This window comes from Pipistrellus hanaki, assembly GCF_964339955.1.
Source record: "Pipistrellus hanaki genome assembly, chromosome: 8".
Lineage (NCBI taxonomy): Eukaryota > Metazoa > Chordata > Mammalia > Chiroptera > Vespertilionidae > Pipistrellus > Pipistrellus hanaki.
In genome coordinates, this window is record NC_140510.1 from 56967564 (window position 1) to 56987119 (window position 19556).

The 19556-nt window shown below is 53.5% G+C and overlaps 1 protein-coding gene across 9 annotated transcripts in view; it reads right to left on the reverse strand.

The window, feature by feature from the left end:
• The window catches only part of AGAP1 (ArfGAP with GTPase domain, ankyrin repeat and PH domain 1), a 392780-nt gene that overhangs the window by 275958 nt on the left and 97266 nt on the right, over positions 1 to 19556 (reverse strand). The window contains exon 1 of one of the 9 annotated variants that reach the window (XM_084892382.1): positions 1624 to 3307. The exons of 5 other annotated variants lie outside the window; for them this stretch is intronic. In XM_084892382.1, the coding sequence (XP_084748508.1) occupies positions 1624 to 2641 (1018 nt within the window). In that variant the 5' untranslated portion in view covers positions 2642 to 3307. Of the gene's footprint in view, positions 1 to 1623; positions 3308 to 19556 lie in introns of those variants that run through there. 3 more of the 9 variants (XM_084892379.1, XM_084892380.1, XM_084892381.1) reach the window with 3 other exon arrangements.

The window sequence follows — 19556 nt, forward strand, 5'->3', positions numbered from 1 at the left end:
GCCAAGTCCCTTGCATGAATTTCGTGCATCGGGCCTCTGGTATAAAATAATACTGAACATCAATTGTAATTGAGAGAGGCTTTGGGGTGAAATGTATGGGCCACACCACTGACACTGATCATTTGATAAGGCCATCATTCACCCAGCTTCACCTGCAGACAAATAACTCTTCAAGGCAAGATCCCTGGTACGTATGGACATGGATGGTGTGGATTACACGACCACATGTGGGTAAAGGATTCATGCACCATGCTTCAAATTGCTGGGAAAATAATAAAGTAACTGCTTTTAAAAAAATCCAATAAGATAAACTAATGCCAGTGTGGAAACAGGTACATTATACTGTATCCTCACTAAGAACAACATCAGATTTTAACACAATTGCACATTCAACTTCTTGGTTTCAAATATTCTCACATTTGGAGGATCATCGGAAGCACATGAGAAGGTGACCTTATTTGTCTTCAATTAAGAATATTGATGTCGAGAGCAGCAATTTCATTGCATTGGCTGGTTTTACTGCACCCCCAGGCAGACAGGTAACTGGTGACCTCCAGGAGGAAGGTGTGTTGGCAGCTGGAAGTCTCTAACCAAAGCTCCCACACCACGGCGTTTTACCAGCCTTACCTGTAGCAGCAACAGTGCTGTACTGACGGCCTATGACCTTTCATTGGGGAAATGCATGGGTGACTGCATCTTGAGATCTCTCCTCGCCCTCCCCCTCAGAGGCTCCCTGGCCCACCCTGCCTCCTCCTGCAGAGTGATGCTCAGGCATCACTCTGTGGAGAGAGGGGTCTGTGTTTTGCAGGTTCTGGAGGGTCTTGACCCCCCCCCCCCCCATCCCAACACTATCAGAAGCTACCGGATTCTTGTACCAGAATATTATCACACCTCCTGGGAACCTTCCCTGCAAGGTCCTAGTCAGGGGGCCTACGGGAGCAGAGGACTAAGATTTCAGGCCAGGCTTCCAGGCTGTGATTTCCCTGCCTGCATACCAGACATCGTGACCAGGAAGAGAGGCCTACATCCCTGACCAAGCACAACAGGTGCCAGCCGGCAAACAGCCGAGGCCACAGCACAGTACCCACAGTACCATCTCCAGAGAGCCCTGACAAGGACACCAGGCTTGGTGGTGGAGGAAGACATTCAACTGAGAGCAAAGCTCCTTCTCCCCACCAGGGCGCCACCTGTGCGGCAGCCTTGGCCCAAGGCCTGGCCTCGTGGAGCAGCCCATAGGTATCCCAGGTGCCAGCTCCCTGAGCCTGCGGGCCGAGAGGCCTGTGCCAGCACCGCGGGAGAAAGGTACCACCTGGCAAGGTGATCTCTCCCGAGACAGGCTCACAGGAGCTTAGATCACAAGCCCTGCAAGGCGCAGCCACACGCGGCTGGAAGCCAGGCCAGTCAAGAATGCCCAGACGCCGCAGAATTATTATGACTGGGGGACACTGCAGTACCCGGGTTCACATCCTGCACAACCAGGTGCAGCGGGTGACCGGAGAGGGGGCAGATCCCTTAGAAGGCTTAGCCGCCCTCCAGGTCCAGCGCACGCGGCTGAGCAGGCCCGCCGCGGGGCCCGAAGGTTCCCTCCCACCACGGCCCTCCCGCCCCGGCCGCGCTGCCCACCTCTGCGCGGGGACCCCTCGATGCTCTCGGCGCTGGAGGAGTGCGCGTCGGCCGGGGCGCGTCGCAGGCTGAAGTAGCCGCGGGGCCGCAGGGCGCCGCTCCTCGGGGAAGGCCCGCCGCCGGCTGCACCGTCCCTGCGCGCGAAGATGCCGCTGAAGAAGCGCAGCAGCCGGCGCTCCGAGGCGGCGCCGGGGCCGGCGGCCGCGGCCCGCGCGCGCTCCAGCCGCTGCAGGTCGCTGTTGTCCAGCGTGCGGTTTTTGCTCTTGCTGCGCTCCCAGCGCTCCAGGTCCGAGAGCGCGTCGTTCTTGCTGAGCACCTCGCCCACGTCCAGAGTGTTGCGTTTCTCCGAGGCGGGCTGCGCGGCGGGCGCGGGCGCGGGCTCGGGGACCGCCACGGCCACCGGGTCGGCGGCCGCGGTCTCGCCACCCGGAGTCCAGGCCAGGCTCGCCGCCGAGCTGCTGTGGCGCCGCCCGCCGCCCGGGGCCCGTTCCCCCCGCGGGGCCTCGGGCCCGCTCCTCCAGTGCCTGAAGCTGAGGCTCCGCCGCAGGGGCGCGGTCCGGACCCCCTCCACGTCGGGGCTGCTGCCGGGCGCAGGCGGGCTGGGCTCTCGCTCCACGGCCGGGGGGCTGCCGGCCAGGCCCGCGGGCTCCGAGCCGCGTGTGCACGGCCGAAGCCGCCCGAGCTCCAGCTGCCCGGTGCTGCGGGCGCGGTAGGTGCGGACGTCCCAGGCGCGCGGGGGTCCTCGGCCCTCTGGGTCCTCAGTGCCCGCCGCAGCCTCCTCTGCCTCTTCCTCCTCCTCCTCCACCAGCCGCCCGGGCGCGTCCGGGGAGCGCCCAGGCCGGAGCTTCCGAGCGGGACGCGGGTCGGAGCCATCGGGGCCCGCGGCGGCGGCGGCTAGCTGCTCCTTCCGGACCATGGTCACGGAGATGCGGTACACGGTCTTCCTGGGGGGCGTCCCGCGCGGCATCGTGTCCGCGGGCGGGGACGCGGGCTCGCCGCTGGCGTCCAGCAGGTACATGTCGCCCGGGGCCGCAGCCACCGCCGCGCCGCCCGCCGCCGGGGCTCCTCTGCATCCGGCGCCACCGGCCGGGACGCGCGATCGGGAGGTCGCCGGGCGAGGCGGGGCGAGCGGCCGCGCCGGGAGAGGGCCCACGCCCCCTGCTCAGTGCGAGGGCCGCGCTCAGGAGGCAGGGATGGCGCCCCCGGCGCCCGCCGGCCCCTGCGCCGCGCGGCACGAGTGCGGGGCTCCGGGTCCCAGGCGCCCAGCCATGGGCCCGCGGGGCGGGTGGGCGGAGCGGCGGGAGGGCGGGCGGTCAGCAGCGGGGGCGGCCTGGCCGGCAGGTGCGGCCGCGGCGCGGGGGGCCCGGGGCCGGCGGCGGCGGCGCCCGCGGCTTCATTGTCTAAGGCGTGCGGCCGGCGCGCATCTTCGGGCCTTTTTTGCACAGTTCGGCGGCTCCGGAGCCTGCGCCACTCCCAGAGCCCGAGACAGGCAGGCAGCTGCGCCGCCCCTGCCTTGGGGCGGGAGGGCGGCGGTTTAAAATGGAAACGCGCTCCCGGGCGGGGGGACGACGTGCAGGGACCGCGGGCCGCGCGCGCTCAGCCGGCCGCCAGGTCCCGGGAGCGCGGCGGTGGCGGCGGGAGCGCGGCTCGGCGGGCAGACCGAAGCACCGGGGTGGATCGGGCCGCACGGACCGGAGCCTCCAGGGGTCCACTTGATGCCCTGCCTGAACACTAACATCTGAACACTAACCTGACACCAAAACTCGACATGGTTGCAAAAATGGATCCTCTCTCACCCGCTACTGGTGTATGAAGTACCTCCCCTAACCACGGTGTTTGACAAGATCGTGACTCAAGTCGGAAAGACTGCTAGCTGATTCCATTTTCTTGTTATAAAAAAGGCATTTTAGGTACCCCCTAATTTTGCACAGGAACACGTGCACTCCCAGGAAGGAGAGAACAAAGAGGGGTGGTGATGGCAGCTCTCTGAGGTGGCTGTGCTTCACTCCTGGAATTTCCCAATGTGTGGGGAAAGGCTCTGGACAGGAAGGCACTTGCTACCTGGACAACAGGCAGGAGAACACACTGGTTAAGAGCAGAAAGGAGCCTTGCCTGTCCTGGCCAGGCTTGCCCACTTCCTGGCCACCTCCGTTTTTACCCCTGTAAAATGGCAATGAAGAAAATGTGCCTAAATTTTAGCACTCTTGTGAGAACTAACTTCGATAAGAAACTGTGTGCTGGGCGCTGTGTGAGCACTAATTTACCATTAATAGGAACGCTGAGTTACTCTTCCATCAAACCCTCCATTTGCCGCCTCGTGGCTCTATAATCGTGGTTCCTGACACTACCCGGTGCAGTACAGGGTTCTAACATAGTTGATCAGTCTTAGTTCTTCGTGATGTCTTGAAGTTTCAGAAGGAAAATGTCCTAAATACAATTCCCACCAATCAGACCGGAGGCTCCGCGGCCTTCTCTGGGCAAGGACATGCCAAAGGTGGTGCAGGGGCTGTTTCTAGGGACAGTGCTCCTGCCAGGTGGTCCTCCGGGTTCCAGGACCGTCTGCAGGAGCCGCCTGCCCCTCCTCTCATCAGTCATGAGTATGGGGCACCTGACATGCTCAAGGCACTGAAAGAACAGAGGTGGGTCCTGAGGGCTCTTAGGAAGGAGGGTATGACCTGGGAAACCTGGGTTTCACCTCAGAGTGAAATGAAATGTTCTGATTTAATGAGATAAATCAGAAAGACTTCGAGTTGATTCAATTTATTTACTTAAAAGGGCAGGGAGAATACTCTGTACGACACCTAATGATGGGTACGTGCCATTATGCATTTGTCCAAACCCACAGAATGTACACCACCAAGAGTGAACCCCAGCCCTTGCTGGTTTGGCTCGACGGATCGAGTGTCGGCCTGCAGATTGAAGAGTCTTGGGTTCGATTCTGGGCAAGGACACGTGCCTGGGTTGTGGGCTCAATCCCCAGTAGGGGGCATGCAGGCAATATGATTCTCTCTCATCACTGATGTTTCTATCTCTCTTCCCCTCTACCTTCCTCTCTGAAATAAAAATGTATTTGAAAAAAAAAAAAAAAAAAAAAGAAGAGTAAGCCCTAATGTACCCTCTGGGCTCTGGGTGATTGTGAGGAGTCCATGTAGGTTCATCCACTGTAACAAATGCAGCACTCTGGAGGAGGGTGTTGGTGATGGGGGAGGCCATGTACATGTGCAGGCCGGGGGACTATGGGAAATCTGTGTAACTTTGTGCAATATTGCTCTTAAAAATAAAGTCTGCTAAAAGCACACACCACAACACTCTAAAGCACATCTGACCACCCTCAGTGGCTGTACCTCAACAATGTGATTCCTACTCATAGGGTCTTAAGCTCTGTCCACCAGCTTCTAGCACCCAAAGTTCAGGAGAAACGCTTCTAACATGTCCTCAGTGCAAAATGGGGGCCCTGGGACAGAGGGGTCTTACCTTTTAAGCTTCAACAAAAAGCCTTCTTTGTTTAGACCCAAGAACCACCAACTTCAAGAGTAAGAGCCAGGCAGAACGAGGTTTCTAGGGCCCATCAAGTTAGGGGGATGCAGAGGCCCAGAGAGGGTGGGCACCTTCCCCCAGGATGCACAGCTAGCTATTTGCTGAGAGCTGAACCCAGGGTCTTGGGGTCACACTGCCTGTACCCATTCCCATGCTACGATGTCATTTCTGTGGTCTCAGTAAGTGTCAGAGTTCTGCCTTCTTGGCAATGAAGAGAGGAACAAATGTGTGACTATTATTGAACTTGATACTAATGAAATAAATGAGACTTCAGCATCTCAGTAAGCTTTCATTTATTTACTCATTCTTCTGTTTGTTCATTTATTTATTATTGCAACACTGAGCATTAAGAAGGCAGGGCCTCTGTCCCTAAAGAATTCACAAATTCATGAAAAATGATGCAGTTCTCAAGGCCAAGTGACTTAACATGAAAAAAACAGAGAGGAGGACATCGATTAGGTGAGGATACAGTACCCGGCACTCTTTCTAATAGGTGAGCACCACTAAGATTGGCAAAAGCCATGCTACAACAGCAGCTGTATGGACTTAAAGGCCAACCCAGTTTGTAAGCAGAAAAACTGGTGCTCAGCAATTCTAGAGGCAGGAGAGGTAGGGAGCTCTGTGAGGGGCAATGGTGGGATCAGAATTAAGAGTTCCCACAAGCCCTGAGGCCCATTCCCACTATGAGACCACAGTTTAACTTTCAACTATTGAGATCATTTTAATATAAATTAGTTGGCCCATAGCAAGATATATAATACATCTTCTTATCTGAGTCATTCAGGGCCCAAGGTAAAAAAATAAAATAGTATTCCTTCAGAGCCCAAATAATGAACCGCTGGTAGCTGGGAGTGTCTTCCAATTAGTATTGGTTGTCTAAAATCCAGCCCAGGTTTTGCCCTTAGCCGTAGGAGGATGCAGCCGGCAGAGTAGGAGATTCCATTCCATCCACCTTAGATGACACCGAATCTTAGAAGACACTGAAGGAGGGAACCTCTTTCAGCCACAGCCCAATGTGTCTGGCCACTACTTTTCAGTGTCTCCCATCTTGCAAAGGAGCCCTGATTTTTCTCCCCCAGTCGTAATAATTTCACATTACACCTTAGTGTCTAGACTGATTATCCTGGAGAACCGCCTCTCCCTACTGCCCTGGATACATGGGCTCTTCCGATGCACAGAATCAGAGGCTCAGACAGAACCTGTCACTCCAAATCCCCTTTATGCAGCCAGATCTGCCTTTAAATAAAAATAATCCTACTATGTATGTTCAGATGGCATTATGCTTTATTTCCCTGCTGCCTTTTAAATGGGACCCTCTAGACTTTCTAATTTTTTCACGCAATGAAATATACCACTATGTTGGCAAAAAAAAAAAAAAAAAAAAAAAAAAGCCTGTAGTTGGTCTCCCTGTTTCATTCACACCAGAGAGCAGGTGGGCAGACCTCAGTGCTGCTGGGACCCCATGGTGGAGGGGAGGAAGGACTGCAGAGGGACCCAGGGCAGGGATCAGCCCCGTCTCCACCCCTTCACCACCCTGGCAGCTGGCTTCGCTCTCCCAGTTCCAAGTTTATGAGATCCTTTGGCCACCCTTCCATGACTTCCCTGTTCTGGGCCATTTCTAACTGCCTATAAATTAAACGCCCTGCACAAGAATGCTATTTCACAAGTGTTACTAGAGCTGATAAGCCTTACTTAAAGGAAACCACGGGTAGTCAGCAGTCAAATGCAACTCAACCTGACTTTCCCAGTAACAGATCTCGCCGGTTATTAATCATGCTTGCAGTATTAGCAGAGCCCAGTCTGTGGGCAACAGAGAGCTGCCAATCAGGGGCTTTGCCCTGGCCCCTGCAGGTCCATCCAGGAACCAGCAAAGAGCCTCTTCTCCAGGTCAGGGCCCCGGGAAAGGTTATTTTTCTGCATTGGGATGACTGACAGATGCTGTAAGAAGCAAAAAGAGCCCTTGCCGGTGTTGCTTAATGGTTAGAGCATCAGCCCATTCACCAAAGGGCATGTGCTGGAGGCAACCAATCAACATGTCTCTTCCACATCAGTGTTTCTCTCTCTCTCCCTCTCTTCTACTCCATCTAAAAGTTAATGGGAAAATATCCTCGGGTGAGGATTTTTAAAAAAGAAAAAAAAAAGATATTTATGTTTCAAGAGCAGTTTCATGTGTTACCTCTTGGCATGAGACTCAGTTGGATCATTTCAGGAGGAAAGTTTTCTGAGCTCAGCTCTGCAGACCGACAGCCCTCCTGCACTCACCCCTGCCTGGGCTGAACTCATAGGGGGCCTGTTTTTCTCCTTTCACAAACTGGAAGCCACAAGTGGAAGAGTAAACGAGGAAAGGACTTGACCCCAGTCTCTGAGTCACAGGAGGACAAGTGTGGGTCTCAGGCCAGGACATGCTGATCCAGCAGGAAGGAACGCTGGGAGGTCCTCTGAGCACCCACATCCCGCCTCCTTTTCCTCCAGGACGGCCGTGCGGTCTCCACCCAAGGGGCCACGGGGCTGCGTGTCGTGTACAGACACACCAACACCACCTTCCACATCTTCCCCATTCTAACAGGAGGCCCCACCGTGTGCTCTAGGCGCAAGTGAGACTAACAGCAGGTCAGCACTCTTTGTCAAAACCCAATCTGGGCTGACCTAGTTTAGAAGAAAGAATACACTTCCTGTCCAAAGGCATCCCTGGATCTGAGGATCAGGCAGCTGTGCAGAGAGGCCAGGGGTGCTGGGTGAGTGCGGGTGGGGTGGGCATCGAGGGAATCAAAGATCCACCCGCAGCGGTACCTGGCGGCCAGCTCAGTGTCCCGCCCACAACGGGCATCTCTGGGCTGTCTTCCCAGGGATTCCTAGAGGACAGACAGCTCTACGAGGTGCTGACCGTCGTGCACCCTGAGTGGGGCAGCGGTGTGGCGCTCACACGGTCCTCGCAGAGCCTTCACCCGCCGGACCGATGGATGGGGAATGCTGCCCTAGCCGTCAATGGACTGGCAATATTTCAGCAAGAGGCCTGCCTGCTTGGACAGTCTTCCCTTGTCCAGCAGGGAGACAGTGGTGTGAACTGCCCTGACCCCGCCCAGAGCACCCTGCGCAATGACAGGGTGCTGGGGTGGGGGTGGGGGTGGGGCAGTGGTCACAAATATATCAACACCTAGGAAACAGTGTTACGGAAAAAAAGAGGTAGGTAAGAGGCAGACAGAAAATTATTATTTCTCACCAAAATACTCAAAAATGTCTTCAGAAAGGGAGGTGGGACTTGGCCTTCATCCAGAACAAGGCATCTCTACCTCACGCTGTGGACATGCTAAGCTGGATCACTCCTTGTCTGCTTCAAAAATGTGTGGTCATTGCCAAATAGCTGGCGGGGAGGAGGCTGGGAGAGCGGGGAGTGGGGGTGGGTGGGTGGGGCATGGGCGATGCCACCGGTAGAGAAGCACTACTTCAAAGGGACAGGCAAGACACCCGTGGAAAGGGGTGAGTGGTTCCCTCGTCCTTACATTAACTTTCCTCCTCTCCATTTTTTTGTGCAACCATTCCTTGAATCCCTGACTCTGAATATGTTCATACAAAGGTCTTCCAGTGAAAAGAGAAGCCATTATTTCCAGGAATCCCTCCCCAAACAGGAAGAACAGCTATCGTGATAGCTGAGAACGCTGTGGGTCCTCACTCTATGACAGACACATCACCAATGACATTTGGTAGAAGCATCTCGTGAACATGATTAAAATGCTGGAAGAGAAAAAAAAATTAAAGTTTTGCCAACATTAAATCTTTAAAATCTAAAGCAGCATATTACCTTTAATTGGGAAATGTCCTATGCAAGGTGCATGAAGGTTTTGAGCATGAGCTCCCTGTGGAGGAGACAAAGCACCGAGAACACCTGTGACCTCAGCTAAGCTCGCTGGGTCACCCTCCAGGAGCCCCTGCAGGGACCTAGGCTCCGGTATAGACAGGCCAACGGACCCAGGGCTGGAGCTGCCTCTCACACCATCCCCTCCCATGTCACTCCTGCACTAGGTCAGGGGCATAACTCCATCCTCTGCAAATGTGAACAGCCATGGAAATTACTGCAAGCTAGGGTTTAACAAAATCCATCTACCTATATAAAAGCATACTACGCTAATTGTCCACTCGGGAGTTTGATTTCTTGCTATGACGTGCGCTGACCACCAGGGGGCGGGGCAGGCAACCAGTGGCAGCGGCAGGGTGCTGAGGGAATGAGGGAATGAGGGAAGGAGGCCGCCGAGAGGCGGGGACGCCAGGCATGGTGACCCTACCCTGCACGAATTTCGTGCACCAGGCCTCTAGTTTTCAGATAAAGAAGCTGACTGCGTGGGAGCCACCTGGCAAGGCCACACAGTGGGGATTGGAGAGATTCCAGCCCCGTGTTCTTCCCTGCACACACCTGGTACAGCAAGCCCATAGGAAGCATCTACACCCATACTGAAACTTCATAATCCACTTAAGTATGCCAAATGAGAAGTCTTTATTTTTTGAAAATATGTTTTATTTCAGAGAAGAAAGGAGAGGGAGACAGAGATAGAAACATCAGTGATGTAAGATAATCATGAACTGCTTCCTGCATGCCCCAAACCGGGGATTGAGCCCACAACCTGGGCACGTGCCCTGACAGAGACTTGAATTGTGACCTCCTGGTTCATAGGTTGATGCTCAACCACTGAGCCACACCAGCTGGGCAGGAGTCTTAATTTTTTTTTTTAAGTGTCAGTCATGAGTAGTTCCTCACTCCCAAACGAAGGAAAATGTCAGCAATTTCTTGGCGGCCTTTGACCTTTCTTTCTAAGTGTCAGACAAAGGTGCCTGAAGATAAAGTTAAAGCCAAATCTATAAGCCGTCCCATTACGGGAACAAAACGAACTGCCTGCGGTCCTCCGCCCCAGCTCTCTGCGGAGATTCGGCCGAGGAGTCAGAGGGATTTAATCGAGGGCAACACACACTTTGCACCTGTCCCTTGGACAGCTGCAGGGAAGCTCTGGAATCTGTGTGGAGGAAAACCAAGAAATTCCTACCCGTGGCCTAAGCTCCCCGGTCTGTGAGGGCAGGCAGGACCGACCTGATCACATTTTCCTCGTGGGGACCCATGGGAAGGGCCACCTCTAATGACATCTGCAGGAGCGTCGTCCAGACACTCCAACATCAAAACACAGGGAAGAGTCTGCCCGGCCCCTCAGAGCAGGCCTGGAGCCCCACTTCCGACACTGCCAATTAAACGTGTGACATCTGGTGTTTACCAGGCTTGTCTCCAGAGTCACTCACCCCAAAGATTTGCCAAGTCCTGGATTTCTATGGAAATAGAAATCGAGGTCACAAAGAATGCCCCGGGAACGGGGATCAGTACTGTGACAAAAGTCACCATCAAGAAGCCAACAGATGTGGAATCTGTAACCATTACCATCTGGCATGCCCTTCAGCCTCTACCAGTTACCACCTCCACGTCACATTAGGGGTTGACTGCAGAGGTATCTGGGATTCTATTTGTGCCCAGAGGACTTGATGGTTTGATACATTTTTCTCTAAATGTCGAAAAGAATATGACTAAGGTGCCCGTTCAAAGACCAAGTCCTGCCACCGCCCCCCCCACCCCCACCGCAATCAGGTGACCACTGTCACCCGCTCGGGGTCCCAGGCTCGGAGGATAACCGCGCGGTGGCTGGTGGCTTCCTACTTCACTCGGTAGTTACAATCTGCGTTAGAATCTGGGGGGACAGGGGAAGTGGGTCACGGGGATCAGATCTGACACAGTAGAGAGGAATAAAACATGGTGTCTTATCAGCAACCAGCCTGCAGTGAGCAGGGGAGGCGTCCCTGCAGGGGAAAGATGCTGGGTGGACACACACACAGAGGCTGGCCGGTTACAGGGCTCCTTCCCCTGACCATGACGTTCTGCTCTGCTTGCCTCCTTTAAAAGCCTCACCACCACCATCAGAATCGTCCATGGAGGAAGTGGGGTGATAGACACATTTGCCATGGCCAATTTCCCCTCTTCAGTCTTTACTCCTCTCCAATGCCATCTCTGTCCCGGGGAGGGATCTGGCTGGTGACAAACCAGCACCAGATTTCCCGGGTCTGGAAAGAAGGTTAATGAGCCTCATCCTTCCAGCTCTGGGAACTACCGTCCGTGAGTCAGTCCCATAACCATCGAAGACATTACGAGTTGTCCTGGCAGGGAGTAAACACAGAGCCGGGATTCACGTGACACCCCCTGGGCCTCCTGCTTCCTGCTGCCACCCCCTCACAGCCACTCCACCCAGAGGGGCGCTCAGCATCCATGGGGACCCAGGTCACCTGCCTCCTCAGCTCCAGGGGTCTTTCCCTTCCTTGTGCTTCTAGGGCTTCCTCCCACGGCCACGCCCTTGACTTGTCTATTCAGCAATCTAGGGCTCCAACCACCCCCTCTCTGCCCACAACTTTCCACCCTGGCCATCCTTGCTGCCCAGACTCCACTACACCTGTCAGGAGACATGTTTAACACATCCTCTCCTTCCCAATCTTTTGGGTGCATCCCCCCAGCAAGAGACATGACACTGTCTACTCCAGCCACTACTCTGCAGGTCCCTGCTGTCTCTGAGACCACCTGGGCTCCCCGTCCCCCCAACTCCAGACCAACGGTCAGGTGCTCCTCAGAATGTGTCCATGGACCAGCAGCACCAGCTGGGACCTGGCCCCTGACGGGCCCTCCACACCTTCAGAAAACTGTGGGAGGCCCCCCAGTCTACTTCATGAGGCCCACCTGAGGGGCTGGGCACTGGTACCCTGCAGATCCACTGCAGCCCTGGTGCCCCTCAGACCTAACCAGCTACCCAAACTTGCTGCCTTCCCTGAGAACATCACAGCAAAGATGCGTTAAGCTCGGCTTCACTGTGGCCTCCGACCACACCATCTCTCCTACTCGCAGTTGGCAAACACACCTGGTACCATCAGTCACCATCATCTCTCCCTGGGCCAGCACAGAAAAATACTCAATTACTTTCTATTTAATACTACAAACAACAACAACAAACAGAAGCAGAAGCCTCCATCTGCATGCCCTTCAGCCTCTACCAGTCACCTCCCAACAACCCGAACTCCTCCCTCCACTGCCCACCCTCTTTATCCTTCTCTGGGTTACCAGAGCAAACAGGGCACAATTCTGCTCAGATGCCCTGTCACTCCTTCACTGGCATCCCAGGCCCCGCCCACCCGCTGCAGGGAGTGGCCAAGAAGCTGGGCTCCATTGCAGGCCACGGTGATTCCAGCCCTGTGTGACCTCGGGAAAACGGCCCGAGTCTCTGTGACCAGGCTCACGTGGGCAGTAAGGTGATGACAATACAGGGAAGAGGTGACAATCAAATGTGACTATGTAGCGGGGCAGGATACAGGGTTGGATGTGGAATAGGTAACCATTACCATCTACATAAAGCTCGGCAACTTTAGAAAGAAAGGCGATGGCGTACACCAGCATTTGCCCCGGTGCTCAGAACCAATGTGCGTTGTCTGCTGCGTCCCTGGATGCTTCTCTCCCTCACATCAGTCCTGAGCTCACCATACCCAGCCTCACCGCCGCCTCCTGCTGGCGACTGACGGCTGGACCAGCTAATCCTACTCATCACAGGAGCCTGGGCTCCGGAGCGCCCCCCTCCCCACACACACACACCTGTGCACGCTTGAGAGCACCCCTTATCAGTGTCAATCACCTTGTTTTACTGACCTGACACCTGTAATTTACATAGCCTCCAGAAGACCAGGGTCCTTGACACAGGACCCAACTTTATCTCTAAATCCCAGCCTTGTCTGGGCCCTGCTTAATAAATACTGCTTGATGGTTAGCGCTGTCAATCCCAGGGGCTGGTGGACATTAATTCTGAAAGGGCTCAGCAGGGCCTGGGTCAAGTTGCAAATAACAGCAGAGGTCTGCTGACTCGCTTGACCCGCCCCTTTAACACCCTGTTTACAAGGCTACACCACAGCGTCCCCTCCCCCCACTCCTTCCCCCTCAAGTGTATCTATGAAGCTCCAAAGATTAGGGAAAGACAGCAAAGAGAGTGATTCATTTCTTCCCTGACCACAAAAACAGAAAAGAAAGCTGATCTTGGGTGGCCACCTCTGAGAGCATGCCCTTCCCTCCCCAGTGACGGGGAAGGCGGGCCTCAGCTGGAGCCTTTCACAGATGTTTGTCAGTTCTTCCCTCTTCTTCCCCAAATGCCTGTGAGGGTGAGGCAGGTGCTATTATAATCCCTATTTTATGCCTGGAAAGCAAGTCACAGGAAAGTTGAAAAGGTGCCCAACCTCACAGCAATCTTTGTGCCACCTCCTCCTCCAACCTCCCCAACCTTACTCCACTCTCAGGAAAGCAGGGACCTGACCAAGGGGAGCCCTGAGGGGTAGGCAAAAGGCGGCTGGCCTGGGGGAGCCATGAAAAGGCTTTGCAAAAGAGAGTCAGGGTTCTGCTCTCCACTCAGCTTCTGACCCAGTGCGGGGAGAGAAAGGGGAAGGGGAAGGAAAAGATGGAAGCCAGGTGGTAAGGATTTGGGGAGCAGGTAGGCAGATGTGGTGGTTCAACACACAAGTGCTCCTCACCTAAATCCCCAAGAATGGGGTGCTGGGAGCTCAAGGCACACTGGGGTCGAACAGGCTCCCATTGCATTTGAATCTCCAGGGACAATGCCCAACTCACTCCTGAGACTCCACTTCCCTTCTAGAGTTTCCTGGAAAGGCTGAGCAAAACCCTCAGCCCCCTTTCCTCCCAGCCGAGCCCTCGCCTCTCCACAGACTTCAAAGGCTGCAGGCTGGCTTCTGCCTCCTCCTGCGACTCCAGGGCAGGCCTCCCTGAAAGCCTAATGGCCCCACATGGCCCCACCCACTGCCCAATCTAACAGTAACCTGTCCCCTCCAGAGAGCCCTGAGCCCCGGGAGCCCTCTCCTGCCTCTGCCTGCCCCACCCAGGGTCCTCCCAGCATCCCGACACTCCTCCACCCCAGACCTTGACCTTCACCCTGAAAGACAATCCATTGTAACCCTCCTTTCCTAAGACGGAAATACTCACTTAAAAAGCCATACATTCTTACCCTCAGACACATTCCAGATACAATTCCATCAGTACTAGTGCCTGGGCATTAGGAAAACCACACATTTCTGAGAAGACAACCCTCACAGGGTGTTGTTAGCAGTGTTATTTCTGAAGCAAAATCTCATTTTAGCAAGACACTTTGCTAATAGAAAAAGGAGGTGTTCAGCCCTAGTGGGTTTGGCTCAGTAGATAGAGTGTCAGCCTGTAGACTGAAGGGTCCCAGGTTCGATTCCAGACAGGTTGTGGGGGCATGCAGGAGGCAACCAATCAATGATTCTCTCTAATCACTGATGTTTCTATCTCTCCCTCTCCCTTCCTTTCTGAAATCAATAAAAATCCTATAAAGAGACCATATGCAAATTGACTCACACCCTCACACAAGATGGCCGCCCCCATGTGGTCAAAGATGGCCACCACAAGATGACTGGCAGGGAAGGTAGTTGTGGGATCCGGCCTAAACCGGCAGTCAGACATCCCCCAAGGGGTCCCAGATTGAAGAAGGTGCAGACTGGGCTGACGGATATGTGCCCCTTCCCGCTCCCCCCCCAGCACACAAATTTCATGCACCGGACCTCTAGTATATTTATAAGAAAGAAAAAGGAGGTATTCAAAAACAAGCAAGAACATTTTACAAAAGGGGTAAAGTGTAAAGGAAAAATTTCCATTAATACTGAACCAGCTACTGAGGTTGTGATGACCTTGACTATCCAGACAAACATGTTAAAGTTCATACTAGGAACTTTGTTTGAAACCCAGAAGGGGCTGCTGTAACAATACCTCAGACCGAAAGGTTTCAATAACAGAATTTACTGTTTCACAGTTCCGGGGTTAGAAGTCTGAGATCGAGGAGTGGGCAGACCTGGATTCTTCCAAGGCCTCTCTCCGTGTCTTGTAGATGTCCTCTTCTCCCCGGGTCCTCACGGGGTCTTCCCGCCGTGCCTGCCCGTGTCTTAATCTCCCCTTCTTCTAGCGACACCAGTCATCCAGATCAGGGTCCTTTCCAGCGATCTCAGTTAACCCAATGGCCTCTGTAAACACCTGTCTCCCAGAACAGTGCCATCCTGAGGCACGGGGGCTAGGACTCCCACATACGAGTTCAGGAGGAATACAATTCAGCTCAAGCAGATGCCATCGTGACTAGCAAATAAGAGCCACCATTCTTAAAGTAAGGGGAGGGGTTCAATGGGTGACAGTCACGTCTGGATTCACAAAAGGCATTGTTCTCAGTGAAAACCCAAAGCAGCCGGACATCAACCAGGCCCTGCGAGGCACAGCTGGGCTCCTGGTGTCCCGGCGGTGCCCCTAATGGAGTAACGGTTACCAGCAGGTGACAAAGGAAGGCCTGAGAGAAGAGCTCCCACGGGAGGAAGCAGAGTCCCCACCCTCAGTGTCAAGGCCATCCTGTCTGGGAAGCTAGGGAGAGTAAGGCACGGTGGGCTGGATCACCCTGGACTCTGTCCCACCTTTCCATGGAATCCGTCGAGGGATGCATTTCTCGCTCAAACAGAATCCGTGTACTTGAAGTCAGCAATTTCAACCCAAGGCTCCCCAATCCAAGCTGTGTGAATGCTGCTTCTCCCGTGAGCTGTCAAGACCGTATCCCTAACTTCACAGAAGTCAAGACTTGTTGTATAAGATTCTATTGATCTTTACACTTTTGCTTTAATGTACCCATAACGCACATATATCATGACCACTCTGCAAAAGAGGTGTTCTTCAAACCCGAAAGTCCATTTCCAACTAAATGACAGCAATATCCTCGGTGTCCCTCTCCCCCATCCCCAGGCCAGTGGGAGTGGACCACAGTCTTAAGGCAAGCTCATCCCTCCAGCTCTCTCTCTCTCATCACTTATTGGAATTCTCAAAGTTGCAAAGGCGTGGCCTCACTCTGCATCACCCTTCCTTTTCCACCAATCTCTGGATCTTATTCCAACAGAACACCCTACCCCAAGCATCCAGACAAAAATGCACTAGGGGGCCTAAACTGGTTTGGCTCAATGGATAGAGCATCGGCTTGGGGACTGAAGGGTCCCAGGTTCGATTCCAGTCAAGGGCATGTACCTTTGTTGCGGGCATATCCCCAGTAGGGGGTGTGCAAGAGGCAGCTGATCGATGACTCTCTCTCATCGATGTTTCTAACTCTCTATCTCTCTCCCTTCCTCTCTGTACAAAATCAATAAAATATATTTTAAAAAAATTCACTAGGGGGATGGGAATTGGGGGGAGGGCCTTTGAAATCTCCACTGAACAGGTTAAGCATGAATAAATCATACTTTTGCAATGTGTTATTTCTATGTATATGGTCCTGCAGGTGGCATCCCCACAAAGTAAGGCGTCCAGCTCCAAGGTGACTCGAAAAGCAGCACAAGGAGCCACCTGCTCCTTCACATGCACACCCTCTCTGCTTCAACCCGACGCACCACAGTCCCGCCTCAGAAACAAGGCAGCTGTTATTAGGCAGTGTTTCCCAAACTTCTCTCATGATGAGCATCACCTGGTGGAGTTGTTAAAATACAGATTCTTGAATCCCAACTAAGAAGTGCTAAACTAAGACAGAGCACTAATTAAGTATACAATTTTACCTATATGTTCCCAAAAATTCTAGTTTAGCACTTCTTAGTTGGGATTCAGGAATCTGTAGTTTAACAACTCCACCAGGTGATGCTCATCATGAGAGAAGTTTGGGAAACACGGTTAGGTATCAGAGAAACACTCTCAGCCCGGGTGTTACCTCCACCACTTTCACTTTGGAAACTGGGGGAGGGGAAGGGACGTAAAGGGAAAGTAACAGAGAAGTGAGACCCTGATGTGACCACGGGTGGGGAGCCCCGGATGCGCAGGCATGACGCTGCGACTCTGAAACAGGTCCCGGGGCCTCATTAGCATTCAACTCACCCAGCAACTAATTCAAGACATCACTTCCCAGTTCTACACCGACTGTGGTTCTCACCCACTCGGTTTATTAATGCACACCTGACAAATGCGTGTGTCACAACAGCGAAGCATGATCTCCAAAGAGAAGAAAGTGCTTTAGGGTCAAAGACAGGGACCCTGTCTTCCCGCTTCTGTACACAGTCAATGCCACATTCTCAATACCGGCAGGAATGCATTCCCAAAGCACACGTCTGCTTTTAGGTCTATGCTGACCTTGCAGGAAACAGCACGAGTGTTTCTGTTAGCACACACCTCAAGAAAAAAGGAGAGAAGCCGGGGGCGCTCAGGGTAGGGGAAATTAATACTCTTCATTCATGAAAGAACTTTGTTTGAAATGATAGGTTTCAATCTGAAAGTCATTTTATTCCCGAGTGCGCTGGGCTTCCCATGTGAATGCAATCATAGTAGCAAAGACACCGCACGCTGGCACTGAAACACACTGCTTACACCTTATAATTGTTTAACTGTGGTCAAAGGTGTCCAGGAGGGCGATTCAGACATTCTGATAGAATAGGTTGAATATTCTCATTCTAATCTTCTGGAGCCCCTCTGCCTCCAGGAAGATAAAGCTGAGACTCGTGACGGACACTTTTCAGATGGCATTATCATCAAGCACTGTCACGAGGAGGGAACAGAAGAGAAGGTCGTCAAAAGTCCCCGTGGGTCAAGATTAGAGCATGCCAGTTTAAGGACTAGCCAGGGGATCAACTGCCTACCAGCATCGAGGTCGTGTCACTTCCGATGTGTCAGCGTCCTGAGACCACTTCATCTCCACTAAACCCACACAAGGTCCTTGAGGATGACCTTCAAGTGGGGAAACCACCCTGTACTCCCGTCCTGTGTGGGGACAGTGATGCACCTATTAAAACTCTTCTTGTCATCAACTCGGCCAACTCTGTACGTGACAGAGACTCCGATGCCCCTTTTCAAACCCATTACGCGTTAAAATACTCAATTGGAAAATCTGCTTCCTTCATCTCACTATTGCAGTAGCACAGCTAAGCAACCTCAGCTGTCCAGGAAATACCACCACAATGAACACATCACTGGGCAGAGAAGAGGCAATTCACGTTCCTGTCACATTTCACATGTTGCAAAGAGACGGAGGGGAGTGTGCGTTGCACTAAATATTCAGTTATGATTAAAACCCCTCCGCTGCCTTTTATCACTCATCACACTCCAGCCCGGAATAAGCAGCGAAGAACACTGATGACAATCTCCGCTGGGCAACCGTCAGGCTTCTCCTCGGGCCCTTTATCTTACTCTCTAACACGGACGTGCGTTGCTTTACACGAGAAAGGCTATGTTTATTTTCATACTTGGGTGTAGGCTCGCTTTTCGACAATTTTGTTGACGCTCTGAGCAAACTAGAAACGGTTCTTAAAACCTATCTTTCTGCCTATCTCGTGGTCTGCTGGAGCCTTTAAATCCTTCTTGGAGAGTTTCCCCTTTACTAACTTAATCCATCAAAGAGTGAACAAAGTTGGGGTAATCCGGAAGAAGAGCCCAGTGATCCACACCCCTTTCCCTTAAGTAGCAGCAAGGGGTGACCCACAGGGCAGCTGGGTCTTATGTCCTTTTCACAGAGGAGAAAACAGGCTTCGAGAGGCCATGTGACTTGCCCAAGGCTGGTGAGCTGCTGAGCAAAGCCAGGCTGTTCCTGGTCGGTGGGGAATGGATATATCTTTCCCACTTCCGTTCCTCCCCAGTGCTGAGCCCTCTTCCCCGCGGCTTTGGGATGGGTGAGGCCGTGTTCACATGCACACGCCTCCCCCAGCCTCCAGGAGAGCGCTGATCTCTGAAGGTGTAATCCATGTTGTCACCACACACGTGTGACCAGGTAACCTGCTTAGGGCAGTTCCTCGGGGTTGAGTGAACCAGCCAGGAGAGTGTAGGAGACGGGATCTCAGAGACCCAGGAACCCAAGGGAGGCCTTGGCTGGGAGGGCAGAGCCTTAGTCTGTGATGGACAGAGGCCAGAGGGTGACCAGATGGCCTGGGTGATGCCCCACAGGTTGGATGGGCTGCTCTTAAAGGGACAAGCTGATGCCTGTCAATCAGGGAGCTTACCACCGATCCCTCCCTGTGCCATCTGGGAAGCCGGTCAGCTGGTCTCTTGCCTGGTCCAGGTATGTTTTAAAAGGAAGGTAAATGGACCACCTTAGTACCCACAGGGAGCATCATTCTCTATTTCTCTCCCAATTAAACAACCATTACAAAACTGAGTTCCAAAAACAAGGTGCCCAAACCATAGCGTCTTCTACTAGAAGACACTGTGATGTGAGACAGCCTCCCGAGAGAGACCTTCTCTTAGGGGGAACCTTGCCTTTCAATGCCCGCCCGTGTCTGCGGGCTGCTTTACTTCCTCTCTGGAGCAAGACGGAATGGGAACA